Consider the following 15,621-nt stretch of genomic DNA (forward strand, 5'->3'; position numbering starts at 1 on the left):
GTATTATATAGTCAGTTTTTAGTCCTCATGTATGAAGTATGAATTATAAAAACATGACAAGAGTGTGCACCCTAACCCTGCTTATTTTGTAGCCCACAGCTGAATCGTCGGAAAATGCTATTTGCCATAATCTAGCCAGCAGAAGGAAAAAGGGCATGAACAGAAATGTGAGCCATACTTTCTTTTTAAAATCCAATGAAACTTTTAGCCACATTCACTAGGCCAATAGAATAACAGAATTGTAAAGTTGGAAGGGACGTGAGGGTAAGCTAACCCAATCCCTGCCATGAAGGACTTGGGCTCAAACCCACAACCCTGAAATTAAAGAGTTTCATGCTCTATTGACTGAATGCAATATAACGTAACAGACATATCTTCATTTAACATTTTAATGCATTTCAAAATTCAATTTAAACTTACAGGAAATATTTAAGAAAATCTAACATGCTTTAGATGGCAACAGATCAATGTATGATAACTGAGACTCAGTCATCTAGCAGCATCAACTCTCATAAAATTTTCCAAAGCATTTAGCTATGCATTAAAAAAATACAGGAACAAAGTTACTTTTCCCAGTTTTCTCTCCACATGTTACACTGGCCTGAACATTAGGAAACTAATGGTTTTCTAATGCAGTTGGTAAAATATCATCTTAAAGTATAGAATTTTATTTGGAAGGAAAATCACTTTAAAAACACACAGCACTTGAATAACAGGGCACTTTCCCGTAGTGACACAGGATATTAAAACACACAGCAGCTTCTTATTCCCTTTCTTCCTCTAAGAATAATAATAATAATAATAGGCATGCCATCAAGCTAGCTTGTGTCTGGACATATCTCCACTCACCTCAAAAGGGCTCTCAAAAGAAGCAGCGCAAAAAGCCATCCTTTGCTGCTGCACTAGTGACACTGCTACTCTACTGCAGCAGACATGCTGAAAAAGGTTCTACCTAAAAAAAAATGTATCTGGAAGTTACCAGTCTCTGAACTTCTCTGGGGCCCAAAGAGAAACTTATCTCTGTCCCCGTGTCCCTAGTAGCTGTTTGAATATTCCACAAATTAGAGCATCCCCAAACAGATGAGATCACATGGCACAAACTAGTCTCTGCTGGGAGACCAAAACAAGGAATTAGGATTAAATCCATGTTCACAACCAACTCCCTAACATGTGTATGCCACAGATATAGAAACTAAGATATGGGCTTGTGTCTAACTATTACTCCCCAATCTGTTATGTTAAATGTATGATGAACCCAATTATTTTTCATTAATGTAGTCATATTTTATGTATCTGTAGCATCACAAGCTTCTGCTCTATTATTTATTAGGTTGGTACTGTGCAGCAAATACTTTCTACATTACTTCTGTCGAAGGACAATCATCGTGTACAATGGTGGAGACCAAGATTTTATTTCTATATAGAAATAAATCAGCATCACTTAAGAAATTAGACAGGGTTATAATGCATCAGAGGCATCTGTCAATCCAATAACAATATGAAGGAAACAGACCTAAAACAAATCTGTACTGGTCATATTTATGTATATTGGACAGTTTCATTTTTTAATTTGATAAGCAACACTATTAAGGGATTCTGAAATTTCAAATGGTTTAGAAATGTATTCAAAATATTCCCATACCTTCCAGTCATCAAAAATTAGCACAAAGCTAACATTTACCTGAAAACATGAGACAGAGTGAGACAGTCCTTTATGCAATTTTTAAAGAGTTATAATGCTTAAATGGAATTGATTTTTTTCTCTGGGTCAGCAGAAGCATTGTCTGGAACACAAGGGGATCTTCACAAGATATATGGAAAGCAGCTGTGTGATGTTAGTCTTCTCTGATGGTTTTAAAATGTAATAGGTTTCCCCCTGCTTGGAATGATCTTTTCAATTATGCCTTTTCTTCCACTTCTTTTTTTTATATTGGAAAGAAAGAAAGAAAGAAAGAAAGAAAGAAAGAAAGAAAGAAAGAAAGAAAAGAAAAGAAAAGAAAAGAATTACTACTATGCAACCACCTTTTCTACATGTGCAATTAATATCTCTATAAGCAAGCCCATAAATAAACAACTGAACCATTTGACCTTGAAGCAAATGGGAAGAAAATGTTGTCACCTCTAAAGCTGGTATTTGGGTTTTTTTTTTGGGGGGGGGGGGAATCTCCAACTATGGATCTAGTTTACCTGCTTCTTCCATGCTCTTCCTCTTCGGAATAATGTTCAGCCTCTTTCTGATTCGGGATATTCTTTTTCTGGAAAACCGTCGTCACTAAGGTCGCCATAGCTGTCACTGAACAGAAATGAATGAATGAATGAATGAATGAATGAATAATAGAATCATAGTATTGTACACTAGGAAGGGACCCCGATGGTCATCTAGTCCAACCCCCTGCAATGCAGGAATTCTGCCCATGGCTGTTCTGAGAATGAATAAGAATCGTATTTCTTCCCCTTCAATTCTTAATCTCTATTAGTACAATAGCAATCAATATAAAGCATTTTCAAATCCCATTAGTTTCAGTGGAAGAATTAAACACATATTAAATGCTCTTCCTTATGGAAATCAGTAAACCTTAAAAACTGTTTAACTTTGGCTGCTCATTCCCTCAGGATGATTAACAAAGTAGTAATCTCAACATATGAGAGCTTTCTTCCTGCTGATAGCATCTTAGCTGCGCTAAACAGATGAGAAATCTATTTTGTGATGAGTCGCCGGGTGATAAATACTTGACATGGTTCAGCAATTGTGTATCAGTCACAATCAACATGCAACGCCCATAAACAGTGTAGTCATCTGACTCCACCCTTATTTTAGCCAAAAGTTCCAAATTGGGAAAATGATTACATATTTAATATTTTTTTTGAAGGCCAGTAGGCTAAAGTCTCTTTCAGGTTTCATTTGCTATATAGTTTGTAAAACGTCCTTGAATGTCACTAGATGTAAACATTTGTTTAACGAAAACCTGTTATCATTCAAGCCATATTTCTAACTTTCAAAACTGAGTCAATCTTCTTATATCAGTAGAATGGTAGAGTAAAATATTATGGTCCCTCTTATAAACTATTGTATTTCATGGGTGCTACTTGCAACCCTTGTTTGGTTTAAGCAGCTGTTCTGGTAAGCATTAACAGCCTAGGTACAGCATTCGGTATTGATTTCCATCTGGCGGCAGAGTTGCAATTGCCCATGACTGCTGCTGATGCTTTGGGGGTGCATTCAGAAACCATTACTCAACTGTCTTCTGGTTGTGTACTGGTGACTGAATGAATCCATTGACTCTCCATTTCTGAAGAACTTCTATTGCTTTGATACATAGGGATCATCAAGATTTCTGTAACCGTGAGGAAGTGGATTGTTCAACAAGCTCTTATTTGGGCTGGGTTCTCCAGCCCTGTGCTGTTGGGCACCCAGGCACCCCATGGCTATCAGCTCCCTCCACACCTGATTACAAAACAACAACAAACCTTCTCTGTGCTCTGACTGCTTTCTAAGTGAAGAAAAGTGATTGAGGAGACCATGGGGGGGAACACTCCTATCATTCCACTCAGTCTCAGTAACATCTCTATCATCCCAACCCATCCTCAGCAATGTCAAGGATAAGGTAAAGGGTAAAGGGACCCATGACCATTAGGTCCAGTCGTGGCCGACTCTGGGGTTGCAGCGCTCATCTCGCTTTATTGGCCGAGGGAGCCGGCGTACAGCTTCTGGATCATGTGGCCAGCATGACTAAGCCGCTTCTGGCGAACCAGAGCAGCGCACGGAAACGCCGTTTACCTTCCTGCCACAGTAGTACCTATTTATCTACTTGCACTTTGACGTGCTTTTGAACAGCTAGGTTGGCAGGAGCAGGGACCAAGCAAAAGGAGCTCACCCCGTCGCGGGGATTTGAACCACCGACCTTCTGATCAACAAGTCCTAGGCTCTGTGGTTTAATCCACAGCGCCACCTGCATCCCATGTCAAGGATAGGAGAAGGTTTAAGTCTCAGCTGAAAGGTGTCCTTGAAAGCAGCAGTTTGCTTTTATGATATTCAGGACAAGAATAGCAGCCATGCAGTTCTTTTGGAAGGTTGGGGAACGCAGCACTGTTCTCAGGGATTCAGCTGAGATTCAGCTTCCCCCTGACCCTGGGAAGCAGAGTGCCTGCTGATGGGGACTCCACTAGAGAGGAGCGATTGGTACTAGCTTCTGTTGTAATGAGGGGTGTTTTGCTAGTCACTGATTTTAAAGCACGAGTAACAACATGGTCAGAGACACAGATCTTGTACTTACTGCTGCTGTACTTACTTTCTTCTGAACGTACCCAAGGAAGCATGGAATAGAACATGGTATTATGAAACAGTTTTGCATATTGCACGAAAAATTAAAAAGATATTAAAATACGATGACCTGGTTCACACACCATACCAAGTTAAACTACGGTTGCACACCCTTTCCAAACCTGGGAGAAAACAAACCATGAGAAGAACAAAACATTTGGTCTTGGCTTCTTCTTGCAGTGTGCCCAGAGAGAAAGAAGCCACAAGAACTGTTCTGTACATAACACTGAGCTAATACTTTGGGTTGTCTCTTCCTGCTTTGGAAAGGGAGGAGCGGGGGGGGGGATGTAATTTTAGCACGTGAAAAAGCATGTCGAGCTATTTTTTGCTGCAATCCTAAACACACTTACTTAGAAGTTAATAACATGGTTAATATGTAATTTCAAGAATTAATTCAAGAATACAAAATCCATTTCTCTTCTTTTATATCTTGGTACAGATATAACATTATCAGCTGAAAGCAATCAATTTCTGTATGAAAATAAAAAGCACGGCATTTTGGAAGTCTGTTACAATTTACTATCGCTGTTACAAATAATACAAAACACAGTATTGTTTAGAGATGGCTCTAGACTGAACATGATTATAAGTTGTTACAAACTGTTATTATTTCAGTTAAGGGCAAAAAATATAAATAATCCTAATAATCTAAGGATCTTGTATGAAAAAAAGGTACTTGCTCTCATATGGGGTGGAGATCGCCTGCCCATCTTCTCCTCCCACTGTCTGCAGCCCCAAACCCTCAGTCCAGGGCAGAGCTATCCAAACTGTGTGTCGCAATACATTAGTGTGTCGGCTGCAGTCTGTAGGTGTGTTGTGTGAACACACATGCGCTCCTCCCGAGGCTGGAAAGGGGTTAGTTTAACCTCTGGTTTGCTAGTAAAACTGAATTAATGTGTCACAAAATGATGTATGTCTAAAAAGTGTGTGACCAACAGGAAAAGGTCCCCCTTCCTCTGTGTTTGGTCAGTAACACCCCGTCTCCCAATCTCCAGGGAAGTATATTTTACTTATTTAGTGAGATCTTTGAATCCAAGTAATTGTTTCCTGCAAAACTCCCATAAATAAAAAAGGTAAGTTAGAAACCCAGAAATCTTTTATGATAATCAGCTTTTATTCCCTGCAGACAGTCATGATTTAATTAATTGCCTGGGATTAAGGGATGGGTTTCTCAACCTCTACGTTTATTTGGTTCTCATAGAAAAAGCAATATATCAACTCATCAAATGACCTTTTAAAACTAATCATTATTCAGAACTTTTCTAGTACACATAATAACTAATAATAAACACTTCAAAAGTAACTTTGCTTTTCTGGAATTGCATATCAATCATGAAGGCTTTTTATGAAGCATCCTTCACACACACACACACACACACACACACACAAAGCAAAGTTACCTAGGAGACAATTTACATCCACGTTGCAAGTAGGCACTGAGAGACCCTGTTGCAGCAAGCAAAAGGCCAAGGTAGGCAGGCGATGGCTTCATAGGCCTTGAGGAAAACTCTGGGTGGAACTGGACACCAATGAAATACGGGTGATCTAGAGAAAAATCACAGAGAAAAGTAAAAAAAAAAGTTAAAAGGCAAACATATAACACTAATAATATTACAAACTATTTAAATTACAATGACTTTAATCCTGATTTCAGACATGAAAATACCGGTACATATTACAATGGTACCTCGGGTTACATATGCTTCAGGTTACATACACTTCAGGTTACAGACTCCTCTAACTCAGAAATAGTGCTTCAGGTTAAGAACTTTGCTTCAGGATGAGAACAGAAATCGTGCTCCGGCGGCGTGGCAGCAGCAGGAGGCCCCATTAGCTAAAGTGGTGCTTCAGGTTAAGAACAGTTTCAGGTTAAGTATGGACCTCCGGAACGAATTAAGTACTTAACCCGAGATACCACTGTATTAGCATTTAAAATATAAATGCTAATGTCTGTAAATTTTAGATAGCTTTACAGTTCAAAGAACAGCACAGAAATTATCTTGTTATAAATCTTACTGCAATATAGGCAAGTATAAGTGGGATCTGCAACAAAATGTTGCAGTGTGGTCTATGTTTCTGTTCAGCCAGCCACACCCTCCCACCACCATATTCCATTTAATTCTTCCTTTCACCCAATTATCTTCCTCCTTTGAAATGCTTTCCACTTAGCTTATCAGTGCTGTGAGGCTGGAGAGGTAACAATAGTGGAAGTGAACCTTCAGCCCCTTTTGTGCAATTAGCTACTTTCTGCTTTCAACACAGGCCTCTCAGTTGAAAAACACTTGCCATAGGGGAAAGATGCTTCAGTCGGTAGAATAAACACTCCACCCCACCCCACAAGCACATCTAAACTTGCATACTTTGCCTATTAGTGGCGAGGGAACTGTATTTCTTTGCTTAGCTGATTTGTTTTCTGCTATGAATGAAAAGTCTTGCCTTGCCACCCAAAACAGATTCTGGAAAACCATTAAGGATTGCATTGCTTGCTTTAAGGAAAATTTAATGAAGATGATGTATAGATGGTATTTGATAAACTTGCTAAAATGTATAGAACTCAAGATAAGGCATGTTGGAAATGCAAGGAGAAGGAAGGGAATTTCTTCCATATGTGGTGGACGTGTAGTAAAGTTAAAGCCTACTGGGATATGATATACGATGAATTGAAAAGATATTTAAATATACTTTTATTAAAAAACCGGAGGCTTTTCTATTGTGGAAGAAGGAATTCCAAAAGTAGACTTAAATATGTTTATGTATGCTACCATGGCTGCAAGGACACTTTTAGCCCAGAAATGGAAGCAGCAGGAACTTCCAACTTTGGAAGAATGGCAGATAAAAATGATTGAACATGCAGAACTGGCAAAACTGACAGGGAAAATCCGAAACCAGTGTGACGAACTGTTTCAAAAGGACTGGAGTAAATTTATACAATATATGAAGGAACATTGTAAACATTTGAGAACATTTGCAGGTTTGATTTAAAATATTTTGTCATGATAATTTTTGAAACTGATTTACAAATACTAAAGTAATTTTTTTAAAGTATGGTAAGAAGGTAAATAGGGTGATATAGAAATGCGAAGAGGATTGTGATTGCTTAAGAAAGTCAGGGAGTGGGAGGGGGGAAGTTGATGCTCGGTATGAGCAAAGTTGTATGTGATGATATGATTTGATATGAATGTTATGAATGTGACAAAGGAAAAATATTATATATATATATATATACACACACACACACACACACACACATTGCATTGCTTATGTTATTTCTTTCATAGCAGCAGTGTTTAACAACACTGTCATATTTTATCAAGATCTGTTTTCAGTATGTATATCAGAAGCAATATAGCAGAAATAAAACAAATGCACTTAGACAGTTCTTTCTTACAGGTTTTGAAATATCTCCAAAAGGACAACCTACGTTTTGTGCCATATCAGCATGAGACTATAGAAAGAATTCTTTCTGTCACATCCTGGAGCCAAATTTAATTACTATAGGCTTCAGGCTTTCATAATCAGGTAAATTTACATTTTTGTTTTTACAGACAGCTAGTATCTCTGCAATAATTCAGTTTTTAATATCAGTATCATACATTTGTGACAAAGGATATGTATATTCATAAATGTGAAGTATTGACAAATGTCAGTGCCTGGAATTCAAGACTTTTACACTGTCTGCTTTAAAACAGAGATTTCAAACTTTGTGGTTAGCAGTAAATAAAAATATGCTGTAAACATACCTTATTGGGCAGCAACACCTTTAAAGTGTAAATAGCCATGACTAAATGGCTGTAAGTCAATCTATATGCATACTGGTGATTAGTCACTTTGGAGTTTTGTTTGAAAAAACGAATATATAGACATAAATAAGCAGGACATTTTGTGAGTGGTCTATCCTTAAGAACATTTTCCTTAAGAACAATTCAGACTTGAAACATCTGCAGGAACATTTAAAGCTGAGTAGTTGCTAAAACAATGATTGTGTCTCCACAAAATGTGCCATAAGAAAGCAATCAGCCATTTTTTGGGTGTCTGCTGATGTGTCTGGGCTATATAAAACCACCAAGGCAAGGCATCTTCTGTACCTCTTTCCAGCCCATTTTCCCTTAGAGCAAAACAGACTGTGGAACATATCCTCCGAAATTAGCCTGCCTGGCTGTTTTGTGTTGTTGGTTTTTTAACTAAGAAGCATACTTTCTTTCTACAGGTTCATGTATCCTACCATTTGACCAGCTGCTACTTGAAAATAGAGTAGTTATAGCCCAAAACAGTGTAATTCCCTCTTCACAAATGTGGCTTCCTGGAATAACTGAAATCTGCTTTCCTTCTTTTTAACAGAAGACCGAATGAGAACTGCAGATAAAAGTCCTCTCCAGTGTGTATCTGTCAGGTGTGGTTCTGTACAGTGAACCCTCCATTTCTTATATATGAGAATGCTGCAGCTAAAAACCAAAGCCCTTACCATTCAACTCAATGACCTCCATCCTTTTCCCTTCAGTATCATGGCCAACAAATCTCAAACCTTTATCTTCAAAGAAGTGAGTCAACTCAGGGTTCACCTTTGAAAGAGCAAAGCAAAAGAGAGAAGATAAACATACTTTTAAGATGGAAACTGCAATACCTGTGGAGATGTGCATCCACATATGAATCAGTATTGGCAATGCATATAGATGGTTATTGTGCTACAATAATCTCTCTCTCTTGCTGAAACATACCTTTTTAGATGGTTCTAATGAAAGAAAGCTTTCAGGACTAACAATAACATGATAAGACTGTTTTAGACATAATGTCCAAACCATGGTTTGGTATTTGTGAGTGCCACACAAACTTGCACTCCCGCTTCTTCCCCTTGTGTATAGATACCCCTTTGCTTAAACATGGTTTGGCCTGACTTCCACATCAGGAAAGCTATGGCCGAAAGCTGTCTCCAAACCACCATTTGAAACCAGGTTTGAAATGGTGAAACTTCATATAGGGTTTCCTGAATAGCATTTGCTCAGTTTGGATATCCAGCTGAACAGGAATGGAAGGAATCCTGAAAGGCACTAATGATTACCAAATCCTGGTTCAATCACAGCACCTTGAACTGAGACAATGGATTTCAAAACAGCAATCAGCATATGTTACAATTTGCAGGTATTACAAAATATGGGAATCAGTTTTAAAGGAAATACTCATTTATCCTTTCTGGAAGAGAGAAAAAACACTCAATGTCAAGAAGTACAACGGATAGAAAGAAAGCTGTCTTTGCCTGTATACTACAGTGGTGCCCCGCAAGACGTAATTAATTCGTTCCGCAAGTTTTGTCGTCTAACGAATTTTTCGTCTTGCGAATCACGAAATCCCATAGGAATGCATTGAAAATCAATTAATGCGTTCCTATGGTCAAAAAAAGTCCAAACAAAGCCAAATTTGGTACAACAACAGTTTATTAACTGCTCTTTAAAGTCACACATACTGTAAAGAGCAGTTCAAAAATTGAAGGGAAAATAAATTAACTTTATAAACAAAACATGTCTTTGTTTTTAGACAAAGGAAACAAAGCCACGAGACGTTTTCGTCTTGCGAAGCAAGCCCATAGGGAAATTTCGTCTTGCGAGGCAAATCGAAAACGGAAAAACCTTTCGTCTAGCGAGTTTTTTGTCTTGCGAGGCATTCGTCTTGCGAGGTACCACTGTATTGTGTAGCCTAGTAACAAAACAAACAGAATCAGAAAAAACTGTATTTAAGTCCTTTGTTGCCAGAGAGCAGTATTCTGCTATTGTTCTATGTGTCCTCTCAGAAGCAGCTTGACCCAAAGGCTTACTTTTGTCTGCAAACGTTAGCTAGACTGGAAAAGATCCCACCTAACGCTATTAAAAGAGACAAGGCAGTGTCCACCCCCTCTGCCATCCTTCTCCAAACTGGTGCCCTCCAGTTCTTTTGGACTACAACTTCCATCAGATTCAGACAGCATGGCTAACAGAATGGAATGATGGTGGTTACAGTTCAATACCTCTGGTGGGCACCAGATCAGTGGCAGCTACTCTCCATATAATACCATAGGACCTCCTGAAGCAGTGTTGCTTAATCTTCCTCAGTTTTTCGAAGCAATGCTGTTGATTGGTTATGGAGAGTCCTGAGTTTTCATGTGTCCTATTGAAGAGGCACTTTATAAAATGAATCTCTGAACTGAGTGTCCGGAATCTCCTGATTTCCACCTGAGTCTCCCCTCAGTCCTCCATGATTCCCTTTCTCCCAGTTTCCTTTGTGCATTTTCATTAGTTTTGCTGGTAGACATTCTGCTTAAGTTTTTAGAGTGCCCATCTGGGTGCCTGTTCTCAAACCTTCAAACCCCTAATTTCAGGCGGCTCTGAGTATCAATACTGATGTGATAAACTCAGGGCCTGAATGACCCTGGACTCTTTTCCGCAACTCTATTTTCAGTGGAGTCTGCTTCATAAAGCCTCACTGAGGCTGACAAGTGTTTCTTTAGCTTCTTTTGGGATTGTACCCCTATGTGAAGGATTTTATCCCCTCCTCCATATTTAAGGAACAGCACATAGAAGGAAACACCACCTTGCACTGAGTTTATTTGCAGTAAGGTTTGGGACTTTCCTTGTTGAATGGGTATGTGGTGCCACATCTCAAGCAGTAGTTCATAAGACTTTATTGTTTAGACTTATTATGCAGATTCTATGAAGACTTTCCATTCCAGAGAAGGGAAATGCTGATAAAATACACTTCCGCCACACCCCTTTAAAGCCTACATTTGTCTGTAGTTTTATACAGGCTTATAAAAGCTGTTTTATACAGTTTTATACAGTTTAATACAGGTAATAGTTCTCATGGCCTTACTGTGAAAACCTGATGGAATGGACAGGTGGCGTTGCCTTGACTCCAAATTGAACATGGCTGATAGACAGCAAAAATTACGTTAGCAGTTACTTGCCTCATAGCGATGCCTGTGTCGTTCTTCCACAAAAACTTCATCACCATAAAGTTTCCCTACAAATTCATTTAAAGGGTTACTTCTGCTTTACTGTTACAAGTAAAAATAACATTTTTGTTACAATCTAATATTTTCCCAATCAATTACATATAAAAGAACACAGATATTCAAATAGATGCAGTCTAGCCATGTAATGTGGCAGGACAATGTTGAACATATCTAAAAGATAAGCGAGGAAGATCATTAGAATTTTAAAACAAACTTTAGGGCTTCCTATCTCCCCGGACTACATGCGGACCTTGCCAGAGGCAATTAGACACTTCCTGCATCTTATAACATACACAACAAACAAGGACAAAAAGCAGATTGGGGTTATATGTAGAGTTTAAGAAATTGGGGAAGGACTGGAATAAAAGAGAAATACTTCAAAAACACATCTTTTTGAAGATAGTGAAACATGTATCTAAAATACATGTCAGACGGGGAGTAGAAGTGCGGCTTCAAGAGACCTCATGCCAAATTCTATGTCATGTCCCTTCTCCTGCAGCTCGTAATATTTTCTGTACTTCCCTTTTTGTGGCAAAGCCTAAACTGGAATATAGTTTATTTGCAGCTATCTTGGATGCTTGTGAAATTCAGCAGAAAGAATGGCCAGGAACATAGGAAGCTGCCTTATACAGAGTCAGACCATTGGTCCATCTAGCTCAGCACCGTCAACGGTGACTAGCTGTGGCTCCCCAGAACCTGGAACCTTCAGCGAATAAGGCAGATGCTCTGACACTAAGCTTGCCCATCCACCTTAAAGTATTACACTACAACTGCTACTATTTAAAAAAGTGAAATGGCATGAGAGATCAGGGGTCAACCTCACTTTCCAGAAGTTCACAGATCCAGGGTCGCTGGGACAGAGGGAGATAGGATGACGTGAGGGGCCACGAGAAAGGAAAGTCATAAGGAAGTCACAAACTCTCCCATGGAGATGGCCAGCCAGTCTCGAAGAAGGTGAATGAGGCACTCTTACTGCAGTGATCCAAAACTATTCCTTTGCCTTGAAGCAAAGCTTCCTTACAATAATAAGATCATGAATAAAGGAGCTAGAAAACTGATATATCTAAAACAAGCATATGCATCAGGTCAACAAAAGCAGGGGGGTATTTCACTGACTCCACAACCACCAATCTGTTACTAAACAAATGATCACACAGCCATGCAATTTCTGTCTCTTTTTCCAAGTTAGTTTCCCCCCCCCAATCCAGTTATTTACAAACAGGAAAGGAATCTGGAGCTTCCATCTCTCACAGCAACTATAAGTGCCTCTTCCGGGAGGGCTGAGAGATTACACTCCTCACATTATGAGTTAAATGGCTCCTTAACAAAGTCTTCCTAATTAATATCAGTGTCTTAATTATAAATCCAAAGTATTATGAATATGCTTATTGCACTTCTTGTCAAAAACAATACTGCCTAAAGGCGAAATTATACAGCTTACATGAAAATGAATAGCTTAATAGGTTTGTTATGTGACAAGTTCTTATCTTCAATGGCATGTGTGTTACAGTGTGTTATTTTAGCAGGCGAAACTTACTTTTTGCTAATTTCTTCAATGAGGGGTCCTAAAATATGTTTTTGGGTGTGAGAAATTCAAATCTGCTATTAATTTTGTGATTGGATAACGCTTAGCTTGGTAAATCTATGGTTGATGAAGGAGTACATGAACTGCTTCCATAAAAGCAAAGAATTTTAATTTTACCACCTGAAAGTGTCAGGTAATGCATAATAATAATAATAATAATAATAATAATAATAATAATAATATAACTTCAAGTGCTTGGCAATCATTTTAAATGATTTGTATGCAATTTTACACACATTAAACTTACCTAAATATATAAATGTAACCAAAATACTCTCTGAATGCCTAAGCCATGTTAAAACTTTTTAGCACCCCTCATTTTCTGTAATTTGAATGTTGAAGAATGCAACACAGCCTATGTTTGATATTTATTGAACCACAATTCTGACGGATTTTTTTTAAATCCAGTTTTCATGTGAATGTACCGTATTTTTCGCCCCATAGGACGCACTTTTTCTCCTCCAAAAATGAAGGGGAAATCTGGGTGCATCCTATGGGGCGAATGCAGGCTTTCGCTGAAGCTTGGAGAGCGAGAGGGGCCGGTGCGCTTCAGGAAGACATCCACAGCAGGGCTGCCTAGGCTGCGGTTAGCAGCCTGCTTCCCAGAGTGCCGGGCGCCCCGAAAGCAGTGTGCCCTGCGCTTCGGGAAGACATCCGCAGCCTAGGCAGCCCTGTGGGAGTTCCCGCAGGGCTGTCTAGGCTGTGGATAGCAGCCTGCTTCCCGGAGCGCCGGGCACGCTGAAAGCAGAGCACCTGGCGCTTCGGGAACACATCCGCAGCCTAGGCAGCCCTGCGGGAGTTCCCGCAGGGCTCCCCACGCTGCGGATAGCAGCCTGCCGCCCGGTGCGCAGGGCGCCCTGAAGCAGAGCGCCCCTCACGCCGGGCAGACATCGGCCAGCCCAAGCTCGGGGGACAGCGGGGAGGCGCAGCGCCGCCATCCCGCTGTTCCCCAACCTGGTTTTGGGGGAGAAATAAAGGAAAACATTTTTTCCTTTATTTCCCCCCCCCCAAAAAAAAACTAGGTGCGTCCTATGGGACGGAGCATCCTATGGGACGAAAAATACGGTACTCTTTTTCAACCTGGGGTGGAAAGGTTAGAACAAATATGCAACAATAATAAAGGATAGATTGTAGGCAGGCTGTGCTTGGCTAGTGTACAACTTAGAATGTGAAGTACAGGTTTCCAGCCATGCCCACAATTCAATGGCGGTTGTTCTCCGTAGCCCTTCCAGGGGCTTCAAAGAAGTTCAGGCAGGGGAAAGGGAGGCCATGAGGCATAAATCCTCCTGGTGCTTTCTACTGGTGTCTAGGAAGTCCACTGCATCCCACAGTGTTGTGCAACCCTGTGTCTGCCAACTTGGAAGGCAGAACGGAAGTGCCCCCATCATGGACTAGCCTCTGTTACTTTGGGGAAGGTTCCTCCTTAATCTGGATTATTGGTGTTAATCAAGAGGCACTCCCGAAGCTTCATATGCAAATGGGCTGCAATCAAACAACCACCGAAAGAACTGGAACTGGTTTTCTGAAGGTATTTGAATTGTTTTCTGAAATTTGAGGATCCCTACTACAGCTGGGAAAGGAAAGGCGGAAGACGAGGTGCTCTGTGCTTTCTTATGGTTCTCTAATGGTCTTTCCCCCCTGTTCTCCTCTACAGAATGAAGAGACATGTGTAGCTGCTACTCAGCTTGATACTTTGTTAAACTTTAATAAATATCATTATTAAAGATACTTCAAAAAAGAAGGGGGCTTTTGATTTATGCTTTACAAGGGAAGCACACTTTTCGGAAATCTGAACAGGTCAACAAATTTTAGTTGGTCTTATTAAACCATAAAGACTGTGCCATATATTAAAAAGCAGGACTTCTGAAGAAAAGGGAATATGGCTACTTGTTACTTTTTTGGACGATACACATTAGGCCCCTTATTTTTCCATGATCATAACTAAATATTAAGGAAAGGTACTGAATCAAACCATTATTACACTTAAGGCCCGCAAACATTATATGAATATGTATTATTTTTACATACAGATATTGGTTTTTAAAATATATATATATATCACAGAAGCAAATACATCTGCCAAAGAACTTAAGACTTACTTAAGATAGAGTCCTTTGTATTAAAGATAGTTTTCCTTTCCCCTAGTCTCATTGTTCCTCCCATGTCTCCAGGATTGTGTTCAGGCATGTCAATGACCTTAACGAAGAAAAACATTTACTTTGGTTTACATTATTTCTATGCTATACAAAGCACTCGGGTCACCACCTTGCATGCCCATAAATCTTCCCATGTTTCTAGTACAGCAACATTGTATACAATAAAAATAGGTTCAACCCACAGATGGTACTACCACTGAAACTGAGATGTTGAGGGTCAGGGAAGAGTTTCAACATTAGATTTGTTCTTTATGTTACAGCTACTGACAGTATACTGGGTGTGCTTTGCTCTAATGAAGGTGTAGCGCCCAGTGTATTTACTATGTGGATCTTTTGCGTTTTAGAAATCCTTTCCCAGAAAAAAAATGGGCCTGACCCAGTTAAGCAGAAAAGGGAGAATCAAACTTACAAAAAAAAAAAAAAAAAAAAAAAAACCCAAAGACCGTAACACTGTGTTAGGTGAGTTGACCAAGTGATTTCAAATAATATTTACATTGATTTAAATTTAAATTAAGATATTTAAGTATTTTGCTAAGACTGAAACCTAGAATGCAAGAGGCTAAAAGATTTTTGCTCAATC

General features: G+C 39.4%; 1 protein-coding gene across 7 annotated transcripts in view; it reads right to left on the reverse strand.

Annotated features, from left to right (window-relative positions):
* Positions 1–375: 375 nt before the first annotated feature.
* CTPS2 (CTP synthase 2) overlaps positions 376–15,621 on the reverse strand; it is a 70,726-nt gene continuing 55,480 nt past the window's right edge. For 5 of the 7 annotated variants that reach the window (XM_081198119.1, XM_081198124.1, XM_081198121.1 and 2 more), the window contains 6 exons: positions 14,985–15,081; positions 11,253–11,308; positions 8,784–8,880; positions 5,722–5,866; positions 2,188–2,293; positions 376–1,918 (listed from right to left, as the gene is read on the reverse strand). In XM_081198119.1, coding sequence (XP_081054245.1) covers positions 2,224–2,293; positions 5,722–5,866; positions 8,784–8,880; positions 11,253–11,308; positions 14,985–15,081 — 465 coding nt within the window. In that variant the 3' untranslated portion in view covers positions 376–1,918; positions 2,188–2,223. Of the gene's footprint in view, positions 1,919–2,171; positions 2,294–5,721; positions 5,867–8,783; positions 8,881–11,252; positions 11,309–14,984; positions 15,082–15,621 lie in introns of all 7 variants that reach the window. The other 2 variants (XR_014009176.1, XM_081198120.1) reach the window with 2 other exon arrangements.

This window comes from Podarcis bocagei (genome assembly GCF_964188305.1).
Source record: "Podarcis bocagei genome assembly, chromosome: 6".
In the NCBI taxonomy this organism is placed as follows: Eukaryota; Metazoa; Chordata; class Lepidosauria; order Squamata; family Lacertidae; genus Podarcis; species Podarcis bocagei.